Here is a 24,305-nt window from a genome sequence, read left to right as displayed (position 1 = left end):
CACATGATGGAGAAGCTGACATGATCTGACTTTTGTTGCTGATCAGAAAATGATAGGAAGGATCACCTGTTTTGAGTAAAGACTCTGGTATATGTGGCAGAGGTGCTGAGGTCATGCCGGCCTCCCTGCATGAGGAGTCTGGCCAGTCTATAAATTGAGGGGGAGGCGGAGGGTTAGGTGGTTCCTGCTTCCAGTGTCAGAGCTGTAAAGGGAGAGGAGTTAAGTTTCCTGAGGGACAAGCCTGTAGATTCTTGTAAATTTAGGAAGGTATTTCCCTGACAACACTTAAGAGGCTGCTTGAGGTGCCCCACAAGCACCGCCCACATCACCCGCTAATCTCTGGGGGTTGTATATAACTGGGTGGGTTTTAGACCAGTGGACTATATGTTTATTGACTGGCTAGCCCTTCACAGTGAGGTAGGTGCATCAGCACTTTTTGGTCACTTTCTGTGTAATACTGAGGTTAAATACTGCTTGAAATATTTATATTTTAAAGATATATATTTTTTTTATTTCTTTGATTTTGTAGATAGTTACGTTTAATTATTTGTTAATATTGAAGTATAAGGTACATGAAGTTAATGAGCCGGCGAAGAGTACAGAACATGTATGTATGTATAGTCCACAACTTGGCACATTTAGGGTAGCTATAACTACATGGGTATGCCTACAAAATGTCTGTGTGTTAATTGCTATGGCTTAGAGAACAAAGCAGGGGGATAGGTTATCAACTCCACTCAAGAAAAAAAATATAAATAAAACATTTCAAAAGAGAATAAGTATGGGGCTAAATCTTCAGCACTTTCAGCAGACTGAATGATATTAGGAAGATTTGTCTGCATGAGAAATCATGCCGGTTTTGTATGGTATTTCACAATGACAACTATTTTCAAAGCCTTCAAAATCATTTTCAAAGCATGGATTTTAGGAAGACCATTCCTGTTGAACTATTGGTCTCGTGCAACACTTTCATTGCCTTAATACCATGCTGATGACCTCCTGTCAGGTTTTTGTTCATTCTGAAGCTTGGATATACAGACCTAGAATTTTCTGAATCTCAGGCCTAACTTTGAAAATGACAACCTCTGTTCCAGCTTTGCTGGGAAGCAATCTCTGTTTTCCACGCACTATTATGTTACATTTTTTTTAAAACACACTATTTTTGGGAGTTTTTGTTAATCATTTTTGATCCTTTTAAATATGATTTTCAAAGCTTTAAAATAACATGAAACTCTGAATATAATTTTCAGGCTTTAGAAATACTTACTCTAACTAGCATGTGCCCTACCAAACTGTTTGAATGCCATTTAATTTTAGATGTCAACTGTAAAGCCTCATGTGTTATTCTGTTGGATAAGCCAGTCTGATTTGATGAAAATATCTCGCTGCCACAAGTACACAGGTCCAAATTTTTACAATACTTAATACTTGATCTTTTCCTTAATTGAAAAAGGTATGACTTGGGACAATGAACCAGTTCAGGTATTATCTGACTGATGCATTTGTGTTCTGTCTAAACTGTACTGTGTTACGATCTTCAAATGAAGAGGAATTTAACTTGTATGTACAAAGTTCATGCGTGTTTTTGACATCTAAGTGAAAAACAGACCTGCTTAAACATGGTGGTATCCAATTATCCCTGAGAAGTGCACATTCATATATCATATTATCCATTAAAAATGTAATATTAGCAGTTCTTTTAAAATGATTCTGACATATGATCCTGCATTGTATTTGATGGGTTATTACTTGGTGTGTCACCTGGTGGACTTGAGTACCTATAAAAAATCATGCATGCACCAGATTGCTCTGGCATGTAGCCAGACTGCTAGTTTATTTGAAGTGATAATTTATTTAGTTAGTACAAGGCCAACAAACAATTGTTATAGATAGTAGGTGTTTACATACGTGGTCCCGGAAGATTCAAACCTTATCTAGCAAATATTAAACTTTACATGATTTAGCTGCTAGTTGCTACATCCCACTTTTGTGCATGGTGGCTTACATGCAGCAGGTAATACAGCCATTTTACTTGAGGTAACAATGAGTATGACTTATTACCATCATGGAGTTTGAATTGAGAAAGCCTGTTTCTGTGTGATAGATACATGTACCTGTGTGACTGTATGAAGACTGTAGGACATGTAAGCAGACATACATCCATCGATCTTCATAGATGTTATTCAGCATGGAGCTTGCTTGACAAAAAACTGGAAGGTTAGATACCAGTATTTGGTACATTTTATGGCACTGGTAAATGAAGTTGTACAATATATGTATCTCTGGGTTAATTAAGGCAATACAAAGATTTTAATAGGACGAAATTACATCATGAAACACAAATGTCTTAAGTTTTGTGAAAGTGGTGGCTGTGTATTTTAAATATGCATGCACTATAACCTAACTGGTACCTGTGCAGAGGTTTATCCATCTACATTTTAATATATAGGGAATTTTATACAATCCCCTATCTAGCGATTATGTAATCTGTTACCTATCATGGTAATCGTACTAGCTAATCATACATAATCAACATTTGTCAGCCTGTTTTATGTGGAAACAGCATAAAATAAGAGTTATGGGAAAGTGTCAAAGCAATTGCATGTACTTTGGAACTGTTAACTACATGCATGTAGGTATCAGCCTGTGATATAATCAAGCAACAGTCTTGGTACCCCAAGGGCTGTAATCTTCCCCAGTTTCATGTATACCAGGGCGGGGGCAATTTCACGTGCTCATGATGACAGCTGTAAGAGTTATGTTATAATTACCAGCAATACAATAACTTAATGGAATTTTTCACAAACTACTAAATCAATCTACTGTACTAAGTTCGTAAAAAATCATCAGAATGAAATTATGTACTGGTAGGTGATTTATGTTACAAAACTAACATGTTTTTTTGCCAACTGATCACTTTTCTGTATTACAGTCGGGAGGCCCGAAGCAGGGTTCATTATTAGTGGGTGAAAATTCCATGAAGTTATAGGAGAGTGGGGATGAGAATAAACAGTGAGCCTGAATACTTTACTGGTCAAGTCAAGTAATGTGAAGTCAGCTGGTCAAATCAGGGATGTTAAGTCAGCTGGTCAAATTAGTAATGTTAAGTCAGGTGGTCAAATCAGTAATGTTAAGTCAGCTGGTCATGTCAGTAATGTTAAGTCAGCTGGTCAAGTTAGTAATGTTAAGTCAGGTGGTCAAGTCAGTAATGTTAAGTCAGGTGGTCAAGGCATCAGCTAAAGTCTTACCCACACATGCATACCAGTGTGAGGTATCCCTTACCCTTATAAGGCGTACTAGAGGTATACTTTAGGTACACCTGAGGTGTACCATTTGGGTATAACATCAGTGATGTTAAGTCAGCTGGTCAGATCAGTAATGGTAAGTCAGCTGGATAGAGCAGTAATGGTAAGTCAGCTGGATAGAGCAGTAATGGTATGTCAGCTGGTCAAGTCAGTAATGTTAAGTCAGCTGGTCAAGTCAGCAATGTTAAGTCAGCTGGTCAGATCAGTAATGTTAAGTCAGCTGGTCAAGTCAGTAATGTTAAGTCAGCTGGTCAAGTCAGTAATGTTAAGTCAGCTGATCAAGGCATCAGCTAAAGTCTTACCCACACATGCATACAAGTGTGAGGTTTCCCTTACCCTTATAAGGTGTACTAGAGGTATACTTTAGGTACACCTGAGGTGTACCATTGGGGTATAACATACCTGAACTGAGGTGTGTCTAAGGTATACTGAAGGTGTATCTGAGGTGTCTTGAGGGTGTATCTGAGATACTTTCAATTATGCAAATTAGTACCTCATGTACATATCCAGTACTCCTGAGGGGAGTTGTACCCTGTAAGTATTAGGTAAAAAATATCAAGCTAGAGGTACAACTGAGGTATAACTGAGGTACATTATTATAGGTAAGGTGGATGTATACTATTTTCACTTTTATTTTGATAGAAAACAAGCTCAATTACTTAGATATTGACTGAGTAAATCGTAGATGAATTTATGTAAGTTTTTAAGTGCATGCTGTACTTTGTTTACAGTATCTGGAAATCTCAGCTGACTTACACCAACATGCAACAGTGAAATACATTTACATGAGGCTTTCTAGCTGCTTGATCAAAATTTAGTGCTACTACTTTTCTGTACCTTTTAGAACTGTTCATGTACCCAGACATGCTACAAATTCTGTGCCAGGAAGCATGAATCAGTGCATAATTGGGTTGTTTTCCCACAGCCCGGAATATATACACACCTTGTTCAGGGTAGTCATCTTGGAATAATCAGGGGCAAATATATCCATGTTTTGTGATTGGTCCATGTTTGCACACAGGATGGCAAGTCATTATTTGGTGAGACAAAGGCTTATATTTATTAGTGAACATTTTTCTTTTGCTCAGAAATATTTGTAATTTTGTACTCACCATTTTATCTGAAGTAAATTGTACATTTGATCTCTTGCTTTAAAACTTAAAAAAAGTGGCTGAGGTACATGACCACTAAACTGTGATTAAAAGGTGTACCTGAGGCAAATCATTTCTTTTATTAACTTTCAAAGTTTCTAAGGTGTACCTGAGGTACATCTGAGGTATAGATATATGTCTAGGGTGCACTTGGGGTACAGTACACCTTAGATAATTTAGATTGGGTGTACACCTCATCTATACCTCACACTAAGGTGTACATCAGGCATACACCCTATATACACCTCATCTATACCTTACACTGAGTTTTACACCTCATGTCGGTAAGAGATACCAACTACAAACAATCCTGTGAAAAATACTTTCACCATGCCAGTGATTGACAAAGATTGAAGCTACAAAGTGGCCAAATTTTATCACGTTCCCTATATAATTATAGAGTTATAACTGTCAGTTTTTTTTTTAGTTACAAATGTACTGTACAAGCATGAAACTTCACTTTGCTGTCTGACATTTGATCTTTTATAAATAACCTTGACCTTTAACCTCAAAATGCAGCATCCTGGCCTGCCTCATTACAGTTATCCCAGCTGTGACCACTTAACCTGTCATGCCAAATTCAGAAGAAGTTCATCAGTTTATACATGCCATTAACTATACAGGTACCTTCTCTAGCTGTCTTTATCATCGCTAATTTACTTGTGTTTACTCCCCATTTGTTGTCTGCTTACCGCTTTCTGCTGGACAACAGTTTTACCTGTGTGGAGTCTGGGACAAATATAACTTTCTGACATATGATCCTGCATTGTATTTGATGGGTTATTATTTGGTGTGTCACCTGGTGGACTTGAGTACCTATAAAAAATCATGCATGCACCAGATTGCTCTGGCGTGTAGCCAGACTGCTAGTTTATTTGAAGTGATAATTTATTTAGTTAGTACAAGGCCAACAAACAATTGTTATAGATAGTAGGTGTTTGCATATGTGGTCCCGGAAGATTCAAACCTTATCTAGCAAATATTAAACTTTATATGATGAACTTTATTTGATTTACCTGCTAGTTGCTACATCCCACTTTTGTGCATGGTGGCTTACATGCAGCAGGTAATACGGCCATTTTTCTTGAGGTAACAATGAGTATGACTTATTACCATCATGGAGTTTGAATTGAGAAAGCCTGTTTCTGTGTGATAGATACATGTACCTGTGTGACTGTATGAAGACTGTAGGACATGTAAGCAGACATACATCCATCGATCTTCATAGATGTTATTCAGCATGGAGCTTGCTTGACAAAAAACTGGAAGGTTAGATACCAGTATTTGGTACATTTTATGGCACTGGTAAATGAAGTTGTACAATATATGTATCTCTGGGTTAATTAAGGCAATACAAAGATTTTAATAGGACGAAATTACATCGTGAAACAAAGATTTCTTAAGTGTTGTGAAAGTGGTGGCTGTGTATTTTAGATAGGCATGCACTTTAACCTAACTGGTACCTGTGCAGAGGTTTATCCATCTACATTTTAATGTATAGTGAATTTTATACAATCCCCTATCCAGTGATTTGTAATCTGTTACCTGTCATGGTAATCACACTAATCATACATAATCAACATCTGTCAGCCTGTTTTATGTGGAAACAGCATAAAATAAGAGTTATGGGAAAGTGTCAAAGCAATTGCATGTACTTTGGAACTGTTAACTACATGCATGTAGGTATCAGCCTGTGACATAATCAAGCAACAGTCTTGGTACCCCAAGGGCTGTAATCTTCCCCAGTTTCATGTATACCAGGGCGGGGGCAATTTCACGTGCTCATGATGACAGCTGTAAGAGTTATGTTATAATTACCAGCAATACAATAACTTAATGGAATTTTTCACAAACTACTAAATCAATCTACTGTACTAAGTTCGTAGAAAATCATCAGAATGAAATTATGTACTGGTAGGTGATTTATGTTACAAAACTAACATGTTTTTTTGCCAACTGATCACTTTTCTGTATTACAGTCGGGCGGCCCAAAGCAGGGTTCATTATTAGTGGGTGAAAATTCCATGAAGTTATAGGAGAGTGGGGATGAGAATAAACAGTGAGCCTGAATACTTTACTGGTCAAGTCAATAATGTTAAGTCAGGTGGTCAAGTCAGTAATGTGAAGTCAGCTGGTCAAATCAGGGATGTTAAGTCAGCTAGTCAGATCAGTAATGTTAAGTCAGCTGGTCAGATCAGTAATGTTAAGTCAGGTGGTCAAGTCAGTAATATTAAGTCAGGTGGTCAAGTCAGTAATGTTAAGTCAGCTGCTCAAATCAGTGATGTTAAGTCAGGTGGTCAAATCAGTAATGTTAAGTCAGCTGGTCATGTCAGTAATGTTAAGTCAGCTGCTCAAATCAGTGATGTTAAGTCAGGTGGTCAAATCAGTAATGTTAAGTCAGCTGGTCATGTCAGTAATGTTAAGTCAGCTGATCAAGGCATTAGCTAAAGCCTTACCCACACATGCATACCAGTGTGAGGTATCCCTTACCCTTATAAGGTGTACTAGAGGTATACTTTAGGTACACCTGAGGTGTACCATTTGGGTATAACATCAGTGATGTTAAGTCAGCTGGTCAGATCAGTAATGGTAAGTCAGCTGGATAGAGCAGTAATGGTAAGTCAGCTGGTCAAGTCAGTAATGTTAAGTCAGCTGGTCAAGTCAGTAATGTTAAATCAGCTGGTCAGATCAGTAATGTTAAGTCAGCTGGTCAAGTTAGTAATGTTAAGTCAGCTGGTCAAGTCAGTAATGTTAAGTCAGCTGGTCAAGGCATCAGCTAAAGTCTTACACACACATGCATACAAGTGTGAGGTATCCCTTACCCTTATAAGGTGTACTAGAGGTATACTTTAGGTACACCTGAGGTGTACCATTGGGGTATAACATATCTGAACTGAGGTGTGTCTAAGGTATACTGAAGGTGTATCTGAGGTGTCTTGAGGGTGTATCTGAGGTACTGTCAATTATGCAAATTAGTACCTCATGTACACATCCAGTACTCCTGAGGGGAGTTGTACCCTGTAAGTATTAGGTAAAAAATATCAAGCTGAAGTACAACTGAGGTATAACTGAGGTACATTATTATAGGTAAGGTGGATGTATACTGTTTTCACTTTTATTTTGATAGAAAACAAGCTCAATTACTTAGATATTGACTGAGTAAATCGTAGATGAATTTATGTAAGTTTTTAAGTGCATGCTGTACTTTGTTTACAGTGTCTGGAAATCTCAGCTGACTTACACCAACATGCAACAGTGAAATACATATACATGAGGCTTTCTAGCTGCTTGATCAAAATTTAGTGCTACTACTTTTCTGTACCTTTTAGAACTGTTCATGTACACAGACATGCTACAAATTCTGTGCCAGGAAGCATGAATCAGTGCATAATTGGGTTGTTTTCCCACAGCCCGGAATATATATACACCTTGTTCAGGGTAGTCATCTTGGAATAATCAGGGGCAAATATATCCATGTTTTGTGATTGGTCCATGTTTGCACACAGGATGGCAAGTCATTATTTGGTGAGACAAAGGCTTATGTTTATTAGTAAACATTTTTCTTTTGCTCAGAAATATTTGTAATTTTGTACTCACCATTTTATCTGAAGTAAATTGTACATTTGATCTCTTGCTTTAAAACTTAAAAAAAGTGGCTGAGGTACATGACCACTAAATTATGATCAAAAGGTGTACCTGAGGCAAATCATTTCTTTTATTAACTTTCAAAGTTTCTAAGGTGTACCTGAGGTACATCTTTTTAGTGTTGAAGTCCCTGAGGTACATCTGAGGTATAGATATATGTCTAGGGTGCACTTGGGGTACAGTACACCTTAGATAATTTAGATTGGGTGTACACCTCATCTGTACCTCACACTGAGTTTTACACCTCATGTCAGTTAGAGATACCAACTACAAACAAACCTGTGAAAAATACTTTCACCATGCCAGTGATTGACAAAGATTGAAGCTACAAAGTGGCCAAATTTTATCACGTTCCCTATATAATTATAGAGTTATAACTGTCAGTTTTTTTTTAGTTACAAATGTACTGTACAAGCATGAAACTTCACTTTGCTGTCTGACATTTGATCTTTTATAAATAACCTTGACCTTTAACCTCAAAATGCAGCATCCTGGCCTGCCTCATTACAGTTATCCCAGCTGTGACCACTTAACCTGTCATGCCAAATTCAGAAGAAGTTCATCAGTTTATACATGCCATTAACTATACAGGTACCTTCTCTAGCTGTCTTTATCATCGCTAATTTACTTGTGTTTACTCCCCATTTGTTGTCTGCTTACCGCTTTCTGCTGGACAGCAGTTTTACCTGTGTGGAGTCTGGGACAAATATAACTTTCTGACATATGATCCTGCATTGTATTTGATGGGTTATTATTTGGTGTGTCACCTGGTGGACTTGAGTACCTATAAAAAATCATGCATGCACCAGATTGCTCTGGCGTGTAGCCAGACTGCTAGTTTATTTGAAGTGATAATTTATTTAGTTAGTACAAGGCCAACAAACAATTGTTATAGATAGTAGGTGTTTGCATATGTGGTCCCGGAAGATTCAAACCTTATCTAGCAAATATTAAACTTTATATGATGAACTTTATTTGATTTACCTGCTAGTTGATACATCCCACTTTTGTGCATGGTGGCTTACATGCAGCAGGTAATACGGCCATTTTACTTGAGGTAACAATGAGTATGACTTATTACCATCATGGAGTTTGAAATGAGAAAGCCTGTTTCTGTGTGATAGATACATGTACCTGTTTGACTGTATGAAGACTGTAGGACATGTAAGCAGACATACATCCATCGATCTTCATAGATGTTATTCAGCATGGAGCTTGCTTGACAAAAAACTGGAAGGTTAGATACCAGTATGGGGTACATTTTATGGCACTGGGAAATGAAGTTGTACAATATATGTATCTCTGGGTTAATTAAGGCAATACAAAGATTTTAATAGGACGAAATTACATCGTGAAACAAAGATTTCTTAAGTGTTGTGAAAGTGGTGGCTGTGTATTTTAAATACGCATGCACTTTAACCTAACTGGTACCTGTGCAGAGGTTTATCCATCTACATTTTAATATATAGGGAATTTTATACAATCCCCTATCCAGTGATTTGTAATCTGTTACCTGTCATGGTAATCACACTAATCATACATAATCAACATTTGTCAGCCTGTTTTATGTGGAAACAGCATAAAATAAGAGTTAAGGGAAAGTGTCAAAGCAATTGCATGTACTTTGGAACTGTTAACTACATGCATGTAGGTATCAGCCTGTGATATAATCAAGCATCAGTCTTGGTACCCCAAGGGCTGTAATCTTCCCCAGTTTCATGTATACCAGGGCTGGGGCAATTTCACGTGCTCATGATGACAGCTGTAAGAGTTATGTTATAATTACCAGCAATACAATAACTTAATGGAATTTTTCACAAACTACTAAATCAATCTACTGTACTAAGTTCGTAAAAACTCATCAGAATGAAATTGTGTACCGGTAGGTGATTTATGTTACAAAACTAACATGTTTTTTTGCCAACTGATCACTTTTCTGTATTACAGCCGGGAGGCCCAAAGCAGGGTTCATTATTAGTGGGTGAAAATTCCATGAAGTTATAAGAGAGTGGGGATGAGAATAAACAGTGAGCCTGAATACTTTACTGGTCAAGTCAGTAATGTTAAGTCAGGTGGTCAAGTCAGTAATGTGAAGTCAGCTGGTCAAATCAGGGATGTTAAGTCAGCTAGTAAGATCAGTAATGTTAAGTCAGGTGGTCAAGTCCGTAATGTTAAGTCAGCATGTCAAATCAGTGATGTTAAGTCAGCTGGTCAAGTCAGTAATGTTAAGTCAGGTGGTCAAGTCAGTAATGTTAAGTCAGCTGCTCAAATCAGTGATGTTTAGTCAGCTGGTCAGATCAGTAACTGTAAGTCAGCTGGTTAGATCAGTAATGGTAAGTCAGGTGGTCAAATTAGTAATGTTAAGTCAGCTGGTCAAGTCAGTAATGTTAAGTCAGCTGATCAAGGCATCAGCTAAAGTCTTACACACACATGCATACAAGTGTGAGGTATCCCTTACCCTTATAAGGTGTACTAGAGGTATACTTTAGGTACACCTGAGGTGTACCATTGGGGTATAACATATCTGAACTGAGGTGTGTCTAAGGTATACTGAAGGTGTATCTGAGGTGTCTTGAGGGTGTATCTGAGGTACTGTCAATTATGCAAATTAGTACCTCATGTACACATCCAGTACTGCTGAGGGGAGTAGTACCCTGTAAGTATCAGGTCAAAATATCAAGTTTGAGGTACAACTGAGGTATAACTGAGGTACATTATTATAGGTAAGGTGGATGTATACTGTTTTCACTTTTATTTTGATAGAAAACAAGCTCGGTTACTTAGATATTGACTGAGTAAATCGTAGATGAATTTATGTAAGTTTTTAAGTGCATGCTGTACTTTGTTTACAGTATCTGGAAATCTCAGCTGACTTACACCAACATGCAACAGTGAAATACATTTACATGAGGCTTTCTAGCTGCTTGATCAAAATTTAGTGCTACTACTTTTCTGTACCTTTTAGAACTGTTCATGTACCCAGACATGCTACAAATTCTGTGCCAGGAAGCATGAATCAGTGCATAATTGGGTTGTTTTCCCACAGCCCGGAATATATATACACCCTGTTCAGGGTAGTCATCTTGGAATAATCAGGGGCAAATATATCCATGTTTTGTGATTGGTCCATGTTTGCACACAGGATGGCAAGTCATTTGGTGGGACAAAGGCTTATATTTATTAGTAAACACCATTTTATCTGGAGTAAATTGTACATTTGATCTCTTGCTTTAAAACTTAAAAAAAAGTGGCTGAGGTACATGACCACTAAATTATAATCAAAAGGTGTACCTGAGGCAAATCATTTCTTTTATTAACTTTCAAAGTTTCTAAGGTGTACCTGAGGTACATCTATTTAGTGTTGAAGTCCCTGAGGTACATCTGAGGTATAGATATATGTCTAGGGTGTACTTGGGGTACAGTACACCTTAGATAATTTAGATTGGGTGTACACCTCATCTATACCTCAAACTAAGGTGTACATCAGGCATACACCCTGTATACACCTCATCTATACCTTACACTGAGTTTTACACCTCATGTCGGTAAGAGATGCCAACTACAAACAATCCTGTGAAAAATACTTTCACCATGCCAGTGATTGACAAAGATTGAAGCTACAAAGTGGCCAAATTTTATCACGTTCCCTACATAATTATAGAGTTATAACTGTCAGTTTTTTTTTAGTTACAGATGTACTGTACAAGCATGAAACTTCACTTTGCTGTCTGACATTTGATCGTTTATAAATAACCTTGACCTCAAAATGCAGCATCCTGGCTTGCCTCATTACAGTTATCCCAGCTGTGACCACTTAACCTGTCATGCCAAATTCAGAAGAAGTTCATCAGTTTATACATGCCATTAACTATACAGGTACCTTCTCTAGCTGTCTTTATCATCGCTAATTTACTCATTTGTTGTCATACTTACCCCATTTCTGCTGAACAGCAGTTTTACATGGGAATATAGCTTCATTTAGATATCTTTCCTTTGTCATGATCGATCCAGGAAACTCTGCCAAGGTGTAATAATTTACCTCTGTCACAGTGGGGAAACAATTGGTTCACATCTGCTTAATTATAAATAAAGGCACTTGGGTGCATGGAGAGCTCTTCAGCAGAACTTGAAAAGATAAGAATGGAGTGTATTGTGTTTGTTAAACAGATATTGTGATCTCCATATTTTGTCTGTTTCAGAGACATATTTCCAGCGTAGGCAACAGTAAAGACTAAGGTGTGTCAGAGTATTGAACAGTAATCAACTATGGCGTTCAGGTGAGAATTATTCCTCAGGTGTTCAGTTTAGGACATCTTTGTCTAGTTAGGCCTCAGAGTATTGAACAGTAATCAACCACATGTATGGCATTCAAATGAGAATTATTCTTCAGGTCTTAAGTTTAGGACATCTTTGTCTAGTTAGGCCTCAGAGTATTGAACAGTAATCAGCTATGGCATTCAGGTGAGAATTATTCCTCAGGTGTTCAGTTTAGGACATCTTTGTCTAGTTAGGACTCAGAGTATTGAACAGTAATCAACCACATGTATGGTGTTCAGGTGAGAATTATCCTTCAGGTGTTCAGTTTAGGACATCTTTGTCTAGTTAGGCCTCAGAGTATTGAACCGTAATCAACCACATGTATGGTGTTCAGGTGAGAATTATTCCTCAGGTGTTCAGTTTAGGACATCTTTGTCTATTTAGGCCTCAGAGTATTGAACCGTAATCAACCACATGTATGGTGTTCAGGTGAGAATTATTCCTCAGGTGTTCAGTTTAGGACATCTTTGTCTATTTAGGCCTCAGAGTATTGAACCGTAATCAACCACATGTATGGTGTTCAGGTGAGAATTATTCTTCAGGTGTTCAGTTTAGGACATCTTTGTCTAGTTAGGCCTCAGAGTATTGAACAGTAATCAACCACATGTATGGTGTTCAGGTGAGAATTATCCTTCAGGTGTTCAGTTTAGGACATCTTTGTCTAGTTAGGCCTCAGAGTATTGAACAGTAATCAACCACATGTATGGTGTTCAGGTGAGAATTATTCTTCAGGTGTTCAGTTTAGGACATCTTTGTCTAGTTAGGCCTCAGAGTATTGAACGGTAATCAACCACATGTATGGTGTTCAGGTGAGAATTTATTCTTCAGGTGTTCAGTTTAGGACATCTTTGTCTAGTTAGGCCTAAGAGTATTGAACGGTAATTAACCACATGTATGGTGCTCAGGTTAGAATTATCCTTCAGGTGTTCAGTTTAGGACATCTTTGTCTAGTTAGGCCTCATAGTATTGAACAGTAATCAACCACATGTATGGTGTTCAGGTGAGAATTATCCTTCAGGTGTTCAGTTTAGGACATCTTTGTCTATTTAGGCCTAAGAGTATTGAACGGTAATTAACCACATGTATGGTGTTCAGGTTAGAATTATCCTTCAGGTGTTCAGTTTAGGACATCTTTGTCTAGTTAGGCCTCAGAGTATTGAACAGTAATCAACCACATGTATGGTGTTCAGGTGAGAATTATCCTTCAGGTGTTCAGTTTAGGACATCTTTGTCTAGTTAGGCCTAAGAGTATTGAACGGTAATTAACCACATGTATGGTGTTCAGGTGAGAATTATCCTTCAGGTGTTCAGTTTAGGACATCTTTGTCTAGTTAGGCCTAAGAGTATTGAACGGTAATTAACCACATGTATGGTGTTCAGGTTAGAATTATCCTTCATGTGTTCAGTTTAGGACATCTTTGTCTAGTTAGGACTCAGAGTATTGAACGGTAATTAACCACATGTATGGTGTTCAGGTTAGAATTATTCTTCAGGTGTTCAGTTTAGGACATCTTTGTCTAGTTAGGCCTCAGAGTATTGAACAGTAATCAGCCACATGTATGGTGTTCAGGTGAGAATTTATCCTTCAGGTGTTCAGTTTAGGACATCTTTGTCTAGTTAGGCCTCAGAGTATTGAACAGTAATCAACCACATGTATGGTGTTCATGTGAGAATTTATCCTTCAGGTGTTCAGTTTAGGACATCTTTTTCTAGTTAGGCCTCAGAGTATTGAACAGTAATCAACCACATGTATGGTGTTCAGGTGAGAATTATCCTTCATGTGTTCAGTTTAGGACATCTTTGTCTATTTAGGCCTCAGAGTATTGAACAGTAATCAACCACATGTATGGTGTTCAGGTGAGAATTATCCTTCAGGTGTTCAGTTTAGGACATCTTTGTCTAGTTAGGCCTCAGAGTATTGAACAGTAATCAACCACATGTATGGTGCTCAGGTGAGAATTATCCTTCAGGTGTTCAGTTTAGGACATCTTTGTCTAGTTAGGCCTCAGAGTATTGAACAGTAATCAACCACATGTATGGTGTTCAGGTGAGAATTTATCCTTCAGGTATTCAGTTTAGGACATCTTTGTCTAGTTTGGACTCATAGTATTGAACAGTAATCAACCACATGTATGGTGTTCAGGTGAGAATTATTCTTCAGGTGTTCAGTTAAGGACATCTTTGTCTAGATAGGCCTCAGAGTATTGAACGGTAATCAACCACATGTATGGTGTTCAGGTGAGAATTATTGTTCAGATGTTCAGTTTAGGACATCTTTGTCTAGTTAGGCCTCAGAGTGTTGAACAGTAATCAACCACATGTATGGTGTTCAGGTGAGAATTTATCCTTCAGGTGTTCAGTTTAGGACATCTTTGTTTAGTTAGGCCTCAGAGTATTGAACGGTAATTAACCACATGTATGGTGTTCAGGTGAGAATTATCCTTCATTTGTTCAGTTTAGGACATCTTTTTCTAGTTAGGACTCAGAGTATTGAACAGTAATCAACCACATGTATAGTGTTCAGGTTAGAATTATTCTTCAGGTGTTCAGTTTAGGACATCTTTGTCTAGTTAGGCCTCAGAGTATTGAACCGTAATCAACCGCATGTATGGTGTTCAGGTGAGAATTTATCCTTCAGGTGTTCAGTTTAGGACATCTTTGTCTAGATAGGACTCAGAGTATTGAACAGTAATCAACCACATGTATGGTGTTCAGGTGAGAACTATTCTTCATGTGTTCAGTTTAGGACATCTTTGTCTAGTTAGGCCTCAGAGTATTGAACAGTAATCAACCACATGTATGGTGTTCAGGTGAGAATTATCCTTCAGGTGTTCAGTTTAGGACATCTTTGTCTAGTTAGGCCTCAGAGTATTGAACAGTAATCAACCACATGTATGGTGTTCAGGTGAGAATTTTTCCTTCAGGTGTTCAGTTTAGGACATCTTTGTCTAGTTAGGCCTCAGAGTATTGAACCGTAATCAACCACATGTATGGTGTTCAGGTGAGAATTATTCTTCAGGTGTTCAGTTTAGGACATCTTTGTCTAGTTAGGCCTCAGAGTATTGAACGGTAATCAACCACATGTATGGTGTTCAGGTGAGAATTATCCTTCAGGTGTTCAGTTTAGGACATCTTTGTCTAGTTAGGCCTCAGAGTATTGAACAGTAATCAACCACATGTATGGTGTTCAGGTGAGAATTATTCTTCAGGTGTTCAGTTTAGGACATCTTTGTCTAGTTAGGCCTCAGAGTATTGAACGGTAATCAACCACATGTATGGTGTTCAGGTGAGAATTATTGTTCAGATGTTCAGTTTAGGACATCTTTGTCTAGTTAGGCCTCAGAGTGTTGAACAGTAATCAACCACATGTATGGTGTTCAGGTGAGAATTTATCCTTCAGGTGTTCAGTTTAGGACATCTTTGTTTAGTTAGGCCTCAGAGTATTGAACGGTAAGTAACCACATGTATGGTGTTCAGGTGAGAATTATCCTTCATTTGTTCAGTTTAGGACATCTTTTTCTAGTTAGGACTCAGAGTATTGAACAGTAATCAACCACATGTATAGTGTTCAGGTTAGAATTATTCTTCAGGTGTTCAGTTTAGGACATCTTTGTCTAGTTAGGCCTCAGAGTATTGAACCGTAATCAACCGCATGTATGGTGTTCAGGTGAGAATTTATCCTTCAGGTGTTCAGTTTAGGACATCTTTGTCTAGATAGGACTCAGAGTATTGAACAGTAATCAACCACATGTATGGTGTTCAGGTGAGAATTATCCTTCAGGTGTTCAGTTTAGGACATCTTTGTCTAGTTAGGCCTCAGAGTATTGAACAGTAATCAACCACATGTATGGTGTTCAGGTGAGAATTTATCCTTCAGGTGTTCAGTTTAGGACATCTTTGTCTAGTTAGGACTCAGAGTATTGAACCGTAATCAACCACATGTATGGTGTTCAGGTGAGAATTAATTTTCAGGTGTTCAGTTTAGGACATCTTTTTCTAGATAGGCCTCAGAGTATTGAACAGTAATTAACCACATGTATGGTGTTCAGGTGAGAATTATCCTTCAGGTGTTCAGTTTAGGACATCTTTGTCTAGTTAGGCCTCAGAGTATTGAACCGTAATCAACCACATGTATGGTGTTCAGGTGAGAATTATCCTTCAGGTGTTCAGTTTAGGACATCTTTGTCTAGATAGGCCTCAGAGTATTGAACGGTAATTAACCACATGTATGGTGTTCAGGTTAGAATTATTCTTCAGGTGTTCAGTTTAGGACATCTTTGTCTATGTAGGCCTCAGAGTATTGAATGGTAATCATCCACATGTATGGTGTTCAGGTGAGAATTATTCTTCAGGTGTTCAGTTTAGGACATCTTTGTCTAGTTAGTACTCGGAGTATTGAACAGTAATCAACCACATGTATGGTGTTCAGGTGAGAATTATCCTTCAGGTGTTCAGTTTAGGACATCTTTGTCTAGTTAGGCCTCAGAGTATTGAACAGTAATCAACCACATGTATGGTGTTCAGGTGAGAATTATTCCTCAGGTGTTCAGTTTAGGACATCTTTGTCTAGATAGGCCTCAGAGTATTGAACGGTAATTAACGACATGTATGGTGTTTAGGTGAGAATTATCCTTCAGGTGTTCAGTTTAGGACATCTTTGTCTAGTTAGGCCTCAGAGTATTGAACCGTAATCAACCACATGTATGGCGTTTAGGTGAAAATTATCCTTTAGGTGTTCAGTTTAGGACATCTTTGTCTAGATAGGCCTCAGAGTATTGAACGGTAATTAACTACATGTATGGTGTTTAGGTGAGAATTATCCTTCAGGTGTTCAGTTAAGGACATCTTTGTCTAGTTAGGCCTCAGAATATTGAACAGTAATCAACCACATGTATGGTGTTCAGGTGAAAATTATTCTTCAGGTGTTCAGTTTAGGACATCTTTGTCTAGCTAGGCCTCAGAGTATTGAACGGTAATCAACCACATGTATGGTGTTCAGGTGAGAATTATCCTTCATGTGTTCAGTTTAGGACATCTTTGTCTAGATAGGCCTCAGAGTATTGAACAGTAATCAACCACATGTATGGTGTTCAGGTGAGAATTAATTTTCAGGTGTTCAGTTTAGGACATCTTTGTCTAGTTTGGACTCAGAGTATTGAACGGTAATCAACCACATGTATGGTGTTCATGTGAGAGTTATTCTTCAGGTGTTCAGTTTAGGACATCATTGTCTAGTTAGGCCTCAGAGTATTGAACAGTAATCAACCACATGTATGGTGTTCAGGTGAGAATTATCCTGCAGGTGTTCAGTTTAGGACATCTTTGTCTAGTTAGGCCTCAGAGTATTGAACAGTAATCAGCTATGGCATTCAGGTGAGAATTATCCTTCAGGTGTTCAGTTTAGGGCATCTTTGTCTAGATAGGCCTCAAAGTATTGAACAGTAATCAGCTATGGCGTTCAGGTGAGATTTATTCTTCAGGTGTTCAGTTTAGGACATCTTTGTCTAGTTAGACCTCAGAGTATTGAATGGTAATCAACCACATGTATGGTGTTCAGGTGAGAACTATCCTTCAGGTGTTCAGTTTAGGACATCTTTGTCTAGTTAGGCCTCAGAGTATTGAACGGTACTCAATCACATGTATGGCGTTCAGGTGAGAATTATCCTTCATGTGTTCAGTTTAGGACATCTTTGTCTAGATAGGCCTGAGAGTATTGAACGGTAATCAACCACATGTATGGTGTTCAGGTGAGAATTATCCTTCAGGTGTTCAGTTTAGGACATCTTTGTCTAGTTAGGACTCAGAGTATTGAACGGTAATTAACCACATGTGTGGCATTTAGGTGAGAATTATCCTTCATGTGTTCAGTTTAGGACATCTTTGTCTAGTTAGGCCTCAGAGTATTGAAAAGTAATTAACCATATGTATGGCGTTCGGGTGAGAATTATTCTTCATGTGTTCAGTTTTGGACATGTTTTCCCAGTTGGGCCTCAGAGTATTGAACAGTAATCAACCACATGTATGGTGTTCAGGTGAGAATTTATCCTTCAGGTGTTCAGTTTAGGACATCTTTGTCTGGTTAGGCCTCACCAGTTTAACTTTTTATTTTATGGACAGAATGAATCTTTTCTCTGTGTCAGAGAAAAATGTAAAAATAAACATTTAACTGAAAAATCATGAAATTTGTGAGAAGGCTGGACTTTGACAGCATTTGGTTCATTTGATTGAAAAACAGTAAAATTATAAAAAAAATAGTCAATTTGTACACATTTAAAAGATGAATTTTCACTTTTATTTTCATTCTAATTTTTGTATTTTTCTAGTGTCAGCTTAAGATACAAAGTAAAGTTGTTGGGTACTTTGTGATACCCTAAGTCTTGTGGATTTTGAATCTGTCATAATAATGTTGGCCTGGTTCCATAATTCCTGTTAATACAAAGTTTGATTACAGTTTGGACTGTAAAGTATATTACACCACCTGTACCATATTTATGGTTCTTCCTTTTTCCACCACCCATAAACTTGACAGCCAGCATGAAAGTGAATAATTCATGAACATAAATATATATAACCTGTGTCATGAGATGCACCTACATGTACACCACAATGCAGACATAATATAACCTGTGTCATGAGATGCACCTGCATGTACACCACAATGCAGACATAATATAACCTGTGTCATGAGATGCACCTGCATGTACACCACAATGCAGACATAATATAACCTGTGTCATGAGATGCACCTACATGTACACCACAATGCAGACATAATATAACCTGTGTCATGAGATGCACCTGCATGTACACCACAATGCAGACATAATATAGCCTGTGTCATGAGATGCACCTGCATGTACACCACAATGCAGACATAATATAACCTGTGTCATGAGATGCACCTACATGTACATCACAATGCAGACATAATATAACCTGTGTCATGAGATGCACCTGCATGTACACCACAATGCATACATAATATAACCTGTGTCATGAGATGCACCTACATGTACACCACAATGCAGACATAATATAACCTGTGTCATGAGATGCACCTACATGTACACCACAATGCAGACATAATATAACCTGTGTCATGAGATGCACCTGCATGTACACCACAATGCAGACATAATATAACCTGTGTCATGAGATGGACCTCCATGTACACCACAATGCAGACATAATATAACCTGTGTCATGAGACAATCTGCATTCAAAACACCTCGAAATCACACCGATTCTCTCTTCGGCAATCTAATATCCCGGAGCTTCTCCGGGACTTAGACGGCTACGGGACCCTCACCTAATAGACTGTGATAGTCGTTCTGCTCTTGTCAAATCCACACCCCTCGGTGAAGATCCATGCTATGCCCCTGTTTATGAAAGCATTATTTTGCTACATGTAGCTTTTTTAGTTAATGGCTGCTCTGGAAGAGTGGCTAGTTATCTTGGCAGGGAATTAAATGAAGTAGAACAGGAGCTTCAGTCAAAGTAGATGGCTACCTGCTCAAAAATTTACTAAAAGTTTCAGGCTGCAGGTAGATGGTACCAATTTCTGATAAAGCCCCAGCCTTGGAACCTTGATCAATGAACTTACTGCTGTAATCTAACTCTCACATTCTGTATGCATTCACCTGACCAGGGGCAATGGCTTCAGTTTTCTTCAGGTTTTGCCCAATTTTTTCCACCTGTTAACCTGACTCCCATATCAAATATGCATGAGAAAGTCAAACATACTGGAGTTAGATGTTAAACTCTGCTGGAATAAAGAGCATGCATGGGGCCTACATATACAGGTACATTTTAATTTGCACTAATGTGTGTACGTCGTAACTTGTCTCTTGCAGATTTTTCACTTACAACACTGGTCGGAATCATGGAGGTTCTCACCATCATGAAGTCCACAGCTTCGTGTCACGCTGGCCCTCTGACCGCGAATCCAGAGATGAGCCAGCTTACAACTTCCCCAGGTTTGGTGCCTCTGATGTAGGGGGTAGCAGCCGTAACCTGTATGATTCGAGGTACCTGAGTGGGATTGGAGACTTTTACCTGTACGGTCCACATGAACACAGGCACACGCATGGGCATGCAGACACACATGGACACAGGCATGGACATGGAGGTGAGCATCAGCTGCACATATTCTAACAGCTTCTATTCCAGATTGTTGTTGGGGGCTTCTGTGGCCTCTTATTTATCATGAAAATAGAAATGGGATGCAACAAGAGAGCGGCACATGGTGTTTCACTTTTAACTCATCCAGGTACATGTAAAATTCTCAAATAGACAGCAAATGCTTTGTGCAACTTCGTGAAGCATACTCTGTGATCATATCTCATTTTTTGCCACTGTTTAAATGCAGCGATTCATGCCCTGTAGTTCCTGTGAGAAAAAGAGAGCAAAATAATTTTCCATGACACAATCTGTATAAAGGTAACATTTTCATGGTAAAATAGTCCACATTATGTACATTAGTCTTTATCATGTCCGTTTTGCATGTCATGAAAGTTAAGATATACATCGTCATTTCTGATTACATGAATGTGTAGTGCTTACATATTTTTGGAGAAGTCACGGTCATAATTTTGTTTCATATGGATTTAGTTAATGTCCATTTCAGTTGATACATTTTGTTCAATAGGACACCCGTAAGGATTTTGGTTGCATTTTTTTGTAGACATTGTGTTCAGAAGGACACCCGTGAGGATTTTGTTAGTATTCTTGTGGAGACATTGTGTTCAGTAGGACACCTGTGAGGATTTTATTGGCATTTCATTTGAGACATTGTGTTCAATAGGACACCCATGAGGATTTTGTTAGCATTTTTTTGTAGACATTGTGTTCAGTAGGACACCCGTGAGGATTTTGTTAGCAGTCCTTTGGTGTCATTGTGTTCACTGTGACATACTTTACTATTTTGTTAGCATTCCTGTGGAGAAATCCGTTGTGCTAAACATGCAGTATATCAATATTTTCTTGTCATTCCTTTGAAGACATTGCTCTCAATGTGAAACATGACAATTTTTTCAACATTTGAACAATGTAGACATTGTATTCTGTATGAAACATGTTTTCTGTGCATTCTTTTTTAGACATTATATTTAGTATGAAAAAAACATTTTCTGGACATTCCTTTGGAGAATTTGTGTTCCGTATGAAGCGAATGTTCTTGACATTCCTTTGGAGAATTTATGTTCCATATGAAGCAAATGTTCTTGACCTTCCTTTGGAGAATTTGTGTTCCGTATGAAGCGAATGTTCTTGACATTCCTTTGGAGAATTTGTGTTCCGTATGAAGCGAATGTTCTTGACATTCCTTTGGAGAATTTATGTTCCGTATGAAGCAAATGTTCTTGACATTCCTTTGGAGAATTTGTGTTCTGTATGAAGCGAATGTTCTTGACATTCCTTTGGAGACATTGTGTTCAGCACAAAGCTTGTGTGTTGACTGATTCTGTTCCAACCACTTTGATGTGGTTTACAACTGCTAACTACCTAATAAATGTCGTTGGAAAATCCAGTTTGTGTTGCTAATGTAATAGCAGTGATATTAACAGTAATAATATATATAGAGCTAATATCTTCCAGATATTCCTTGCGTATCATGCCCACTGTAAGGCCAAGTTTAATAACAAGAAGAGCACTTGATTAATGTCAAATTTACCACTTAGCCTTCCCTGCGCTCGGCCCCCTTAAGAGGATGTGAGTGGTGCAGATTGAGTGCAGGGCATATGCGTGTCACAGCAGATGCAGAGAAACCACAATTCTCTGCTATGTATTAGCTCATCACGGCAGCTTCGTGATATGACCACAACGCTCATAGTCACCATGATTTGTGGTGTACATTCATCCTTAAGCTGATGAATTCATGCGCAAAATTAACACAAGGGAATATCTATAGGGTTTGCTGTCTTGTGCTATTTAGACTCTGCCATTCAGAATTTGACCTGTACTTGCTGTAACAATGGAGTAGTGATTTGTGTATTGGTATGTTGTGTCAGATTGGCCAATATTAAACTGTCACTGCTGTAATATCACTGACCCTGCTTGACCTCATCACAAGAGCCTGAACAAGCCAGAACAAGCCAGAGCAGCCCTCTGTACACATTATTAACATTTCTGGTCATTAGTGTGGACAGTAATTGATGCATGTGTATACTTGGATATCGTTCAGACAATAAGCAGGTTATCACAGGTACCAGTGTCATTAAATTAGTTACAACCACTTGATTAATTTACTTATCAGGGTTGAATTGTAAGATTAGTATTCATGTCCCAAAATAACCTAACCTAAATGTGTGTGGCCATATGTGTACATAAAATGTCAGACATGCTGTACATGTACTTCACCTCAATCTTGTATAAAAGCATGAGCAGAGATCAAAGTTCAGTACCATGTCAGGTTGGTCCTACCAGGACTTGTATGCGATGCTAAAACTGAATAATATAAAGGATACTTTGAACAATTCTTTTTTTTTTTAAATTCTTAATAACATACAAAAGTCCTTAAAGCTTCTCAGTTTTATTCAGAGCCCCTAGTCGTGGATTCTGCAGCCCTAGTCATAGATTCTGCAGCCCTAGTCGTGGATTCTGCAGCCCTAGTCTTAGATTCTGCAGCCCTAGTCTTAGATTCTGCAGCCCTAGTCGTAGATTCTGCAGCCCTAGTCTTAGATTCTGCAGCCCTAGTCGTAGATTCTGCAGCCCTAGTCGTGGATTCTGCAGCCCTAGTCGTAGATTCTGCAGCCCTAGTCTTAGATTCTGCAGCCCTAGTCGTAGATTCTACAGCCCTAGTCTTAGATTCTGCAGCCCTAGTCTTAGATTCTGCAGCCCTAGTCGTAGATTCTACAGCCCTAGTCGTGGATTCTGCAGCCCTAGTCGTGGATTCTGCAGCCCTAGTCGTAGATTCTGCAGCCCTAGTCTTAGATTCTGCAGCCCAAGTCATAGATTCTGCAGCCCTAGTCTTAGATTCTACAGCTGTAGTCTTAGATTCTGCAGCTCTACTCGTAGATTCTACAGCCCTAGTTGTAGATTCTACAGCCCTAGTCGTAGATTCTACAGCCCTAGTCGTAGTATCATACATGTATCCTCACTGCCTATAGCATGCTGTAAAGCTGGTCAAATGTACCCAGCCAACTCAGATCATTCCCAAGACTTCCTGATCATTGATGGAAATATATGCATAAAATAGACAAGTTACCTAGACACATAAAAGAATCCTCAGAAATAAAAGTTTTTTGGCGTATCTGTTTTCTTTTCTCATACATCAGTATGATCTTCAGTTTAGAGTTCCTTTTCATGTACCCTCTACAGTTCTGCGACCAGATACAATGTATAAACATGTTTACCACACGGTGTTCATTAAGTCATGTGCCAAGCTATAAATTTAAACTTTTTTCTATATATTTTCTTCAAAGATAAAATATGCAACATTAAACTTAATTCCATGAAGTATTTGGTGGCTTGTTTTGAAGAAACTGGTAGAGCACCTTGATACTTGTATCATGCAGTATATCAGATGGCCTTGGCAGTATGAAGTATCAGTCATGATATGCGAGTTATTATTGGTTTGGATTATTATTTTTGATATCATGAATCATTCTGTATCATGCTGAAGCAGGGATCTGTCATTTCTCAGAATGTTTGTGTAGTCAGTAAGCCTCTTTGAAGATTCATCTGTTTGAAGTTGAAGATTCATCTGTTTGAAGTTGAAGATTCATCTGTTTGAAGTTGAAGATTCATCTGTTTGAAGTTGAAGATTCATCTGTTTGAAGTTGAAGATTCATCTGTTTGAAGTTGAATATAAACCATGTAAACATGAAGCTTGTGATGAGTGAGCTATCAGTGAGAGTCACCAAGGAGCATCAAGACTATGTTTGGGGGC

At 38.3% G+C, this 24,305-nt stretch overlaps 1 protein-coding gene across 1 annotated transcript in view; it reads left to right on the top strand.

The window, feature by feature from the left end:
- Positions 1 to 228: 228 nt before the first annotated feature.
- Positions 229 to 24,305, top strand: part of LOC135465525 (uncharacterized) — an 87,986-nt gene continuing 63,909 nt past the window's right edge. Inside the window, exons 1-3 of the mRNA XM_064742764.1 lie at positions 229 to 417; positions 12,301 to 12,378; positions 20,272 to 20,546. Coding sequence (XP_064598834.1) covers positions 12,368 to 12,378; positions 20,272 to 20,546 — 286 coding nt within the window. The 5' untranslated portion in view covers positions 229 to 417; positions 12,301 to 12,367. The remainder of the gene's footprint in view (positions 418 to 12,300; positions 12,379 to 20,271; positions 20,547 to 24,305) is intronic.

This window comes from Liolophura sinensis, chromosome 5 (assembly GCF_032854445.1).
Source record: "Liolophura sinensis isolate JHLJ2023 chromosome 5, CUHK_Ljap_v2, whole genome shotgun sequence".
NCBI classification, from domain to species: Eukaryota; Metazoa; Mollusca; class Polyplacophora; order Chitonida; family Chitonidae; genus Liolophura; species Liolophura sinensis.
The sequence above is the reverse complement of the archived record's forward strand: the minus strand, read 5'-3'. Positions and strand labels throughout refer to the sequence as shown.